General features: G+C 51.6%; 1 protein-coding gene across 1 annotated transcript; it reads right to left on the minus strand.

Moving 5' to 3' along the window:
• Positions 1 to 157: 157 nt before the first annotated feature.
• LOC122363770 (ganglioside GM2 activator-like) lies at positions 158 to 3,296 on the minus strand. The gene is made up of 4 exons (XM_043333392.1): positions 2,791 to 3,296; positions 1,626 to 1,787; positions 914 to 1,093; positions 158 to 597 (listed from the first exon to the last, which is right to left on the minus strand). Exons 1-4 carry the CDS (start codon positions 2,959 to 2,961, stop codon positions 442 to 444), a joined length of 669 nt encoding a protein of 222 aa, XP_043189327.1. The 5' UTR covers positions 2,962 to 3,296; the 3' UTR covers positions 158 to 441.
• Between the last annotated feature and the right edge of the window lie 319 nt (positions 3,297 to 3,615).

The following is a 3,615-nucleotide window of genomic DNA, read 5'->3' on the forward strand; positions in this document are numbered from 1 at the left end:
TTCATTCTTTGCCAGAATTGCTCATACACCTTCTGTAGCGGGTTGGTTTTTGAACGGACGCGCTTACGTTTACCCGTTTTCACTTATCGTTACCCAGGTTTTAGCATGCTGACGCAGATATCCAGTGATATTTCATATTTGTTCCAAATAGCTGAAGTTTTCTTTCTACAGTTTATTGGCATGTTATCGTAATATCTAAATAGCCACGAATATCATATTTCATTCACATATCAAGGTAGGTGACTAGGTACATCGATAATTCCTATATTCTAAAACAGTCCGCTGATCCTAAAACAATCCACCTTTGAGTATTTGCTAACTCGTATTTGCTAAAATGCTTCACCTTCGATCATCCGCAACCTCGGCAGTATAGTCCAGTCATATCCTTCCTTCTTCCTTCCACTCGTCCGTGACGTGCAGGATGGCAAGTGGCGGCGTCTGTCAGTGCAATTTGAGGTCGATGTCGAAGCAGCCCATCAGTTCCTCGGTGGTGCCGTCGGTGATGGTGGTCTTGAGCCGGTAGGAGCCGGAGGCCACCTCCTCAGGAATATTCACCGAGCCGGGGTTCACGGGCACGTCATCAGCCTTGATATTTCCCTGCGGGCACACGGGGGAGGGGTGTGTAAGCTGAGGTGTCGGTGTGTGGTGGAAATGCCAGCTTCTGGGCGTCAACTTCTGCTCACTGCTGACTGTAATTTTAAGAAGTCGTAGGAAAATTAGGGAAGGCGTGATAATTTTGTAGGGAAGATGAAAAACACTGGGACCCCGGTCACCGGTGTGACGTGGCTTTCACAGGTCCGTTTGTGTTCTGAAAGATAGTGGAAGGCTCTGCCTACCGTTCCAAGTGGGCAACCGCACGGCAGAGTGGGTAGGGAGATGAGTAGAAAAGGGTAGGGTAGGGAAGCTTACTCACCGGTCCGGCGGGACAGCCACACGGCAGGTCGTGATCCGTGAACACGGGCGGACAGGTGTGGTTGCCCTGCCCGGGCAGCAGGCTGCAGAGGTCGTTGAACGTGCACGTGCCGAACACGCCCTCAATGCACGGCACCGTCACCCACCAGAGCAGGAAGTAGCGCTGCACCTTCAGAGCCACCTGGGGAAGAAGGAGAACGTGTCAAACACTCCCTCAGAGACACCACACAGTCGTGAGGGCGGACCTCGTCTGAACCTCAGACAGTCAGTGATATATGTGCGTAAATTAATTGGAGATCGGCTTACCAAAGACAAACAGAGGTTGCTCGGATTTCATTACCAACCATCCAGTCCACACAGCAAAACCGCGGTAGCATTTCTTCAAAATGTGAATGCAACTGTTCAGAAGGGAGCGGAATGATGCATGCTTGCTTTCATAAGCGATAAGTTAGATGCTTTACTCCCGCGTATCAAATTTTACTGAATAGGGTACGGAAAGGAAAACTGAGCTCGTTAAGCTCCGGTTTCCTTTTATCACATGTTCTGTTTATCTTAAAGTATTTACATAACCCCTGGGATGGATCAAGCTCCCGGTCAAAGCCTGCCGGCGGTATTGGTTTCGTCTGAGCCCGTGGTATGGCTGATGTCTCGGCGACTGTCTGGGCGGGCCAGTGACTGAGGCGGTTCGATGGCTACTGAGGGAGAGTCCTTACCTTCAGCGGGGCCTTCAGCTGCAGGCGGAGCTCGGCGTCGATGCTGAAGTTGAAGGAGGCCTTCAGGTCGATGACGCCGGGAAGTGTCAGTGTGTTGAGCTGGATGGGGTCGTGGTCTGTGCCGCAGTTCTTCACAGAACTGACACTGAGTAGCGGCAGTGCCTGGTGGCGAACAACAGATGGGAGTCGTCAAATTGTGGGGTTTGAGGCTATGTTTAAAGACTTGAATGGCTTTCGAACTTAAATTATGGGAAACCGATCTTGCGATACGATTGCTGGCAAATTTGTGTATCACGTTTGAAAGCTTCAACAATGTAAAGAAACGTTTGCGGGGTCCATTCAAAATATTAAACTCGGATAGTTGGATGGGTTCAGCGATTACGAGGGGCATTGGTCAAGGGGGGGGGGGTTAGTCTATTCAATGGGCACTGGTTAGGGGTCAGTCGCTGAATTAATTAGTACAGGCTACAGATGTTTACCGGTTAGCTAGTCGCACTTATTATTCGGCACAGTAGACCGGACATTTCACGTTTGATGCGCCTTTGAGTGCGGACTGGAGACTGGAGAGGACACTGGCCAGTGTCCAGCCTCGCCAGTGTGTAACGGTCATCGCTTTTGTGTCTGAACATTTGCCCTCTTCATTTACTTTTTTGAGGCGCACTGGCTTGTGAGCTGTGTAAATGAGGCCATAATTGCTAATGCGCCAATCGTGGCGTTGTAAATTCCACGACGACTGCTTTCCGTCTGTTTAATGTTATGACAAATGTCCTATCGCGTGTCTGTTTACCGTCAGCAGACGGAACGTACGCCTACTGCGAGGACAAGAAGCGGTGGCGAATAGGGCTCGTTACTGTAAATAATGTGTCGGGGTCCCGACCGGAATCTCCTTCGACTGAGTAATATTCAGTCAATTTTAAACATGCGGATTGCGATAGGCTGGTCGTGTGTATTCATTTGAACCTTATCCGGCATGATCAGTTCGGGAATGTAATTAGGTTTCGTCTTACACGCATGCGTCTGGTGGGGCCAGAGCCCTAAACATAATTGCGGTATTTTAATAATGAAATTTGAACCGTGCTTATTGGACCCTTGGCATTGCATGGTAAGAATTGCTCTGGGTCTGGTATCATTGAATTGCCTGTCTTCTGTGTGGTTTCAATCTCACCTCAATACGTTTGGTGCTTTTCTCCCTGAGGCTGGTGCGAGGCAGTTCGTTCATCCGCCGGTCCTGAGGACTGGGCAGCTCTGGGTAGGTGCGTTTGAAGCTGGACTGCTTCCCCTGACCTGCCACGGCCAACAGCAATACGACTGTGCAGACTGAGTGGAGTTGGCTCATCGCTGCTCGAGTCTGGTAGACGCTGACGCTGCGGTGCTGTCAAACGATGACGCGAGTAGAACAGAGCTGATGACAGCTAATGACGAATGACGCTGATGACGGTTGACGTTGATGACTGATGACGATCTCCGGAGATCACTAGCGATGTCTTCCGATGACGGCAGAACGCGAGGAACGACGTCACCCAGCAGCGTGCCGGTCACCCTCGACTGACCAGCGGACAGTGTGTGAAGCGACCTCCAGCAGCCAGCGTCCGGCGGTCACTGCGACTACCGGCGGTACGCGGCGGCACTGAGCGGTGGGGTCTCTGTCCGTTCCGGTCCCCCGCTCGGCGCTGTTTGCGGCGCAGGCTCGGATATCGCCCGTGGCAGCGGCCAGGCGCCCCACCGTACGTCTCTGCGGCCACTCCGCCCGCGGCGTACCCGACGGCGGCGGCTGACCGTGTGCGTGACGTCGGTGTATAGGGCCTTGGTGAAGTCGGCGATTATGGGACAGTCCACAATGTGTCCACACAATGCACAGCGAAGATAAATCATTATGGTATGTTCGTGCTATTCGTGTTTAGTTGCCATGTTGTTATGCTTTGCACACCTGACCAAATGCTTTCCAATAACACTAGATATGATTGATGGGCTTAGACCCTGACAGGCCTAC

Source organism: Amphibalanus amphitrite, unplaced genomic scaffold (genome assembly GCF_019059575.1).
Source record: "Amphibalanus amphitrite isolate SeventyFive unplaced genomic scaffold, NRLGWU_Aamphi_draft 000639F_arrow, whole genome shotgun sequence".
Classification (NCBI taxonomy): Eukaryota; Metazoa; Arthropoda; class Thecostraca; order Balanomorpha; family Balanidae; genus Amphibalanus; species Amphibalanus amphitrite.

What these genes read in the sequence shown, in the direction of transcription:
- LOC122363770 (XM_043333392.1), bottom strand. Translation starts at nt 2,961, where the DNA reads ATGAGCCAACTCCACTCAGTCTGCACAGTCGTATTGCTGTTGGCCGTG. An exon ending in AAAGCACCAAACGTATTGAG is followed by an intron (nt 1,788 to 2,790) that starts GTGAGATTGAAA and finishes GTTCGCCACCAG; the next exon opens with GCACTGCCGCTACTCAGTGT. An exon ending in GTGGCTGTCCCGCCGGACCG is followed by an intron (nt 598 to 913) that starts GTGAGTAAGCTT and finishes GTGTGCCCGCAG; the next exon opens with GGAAATATCAAGGCTGATGA.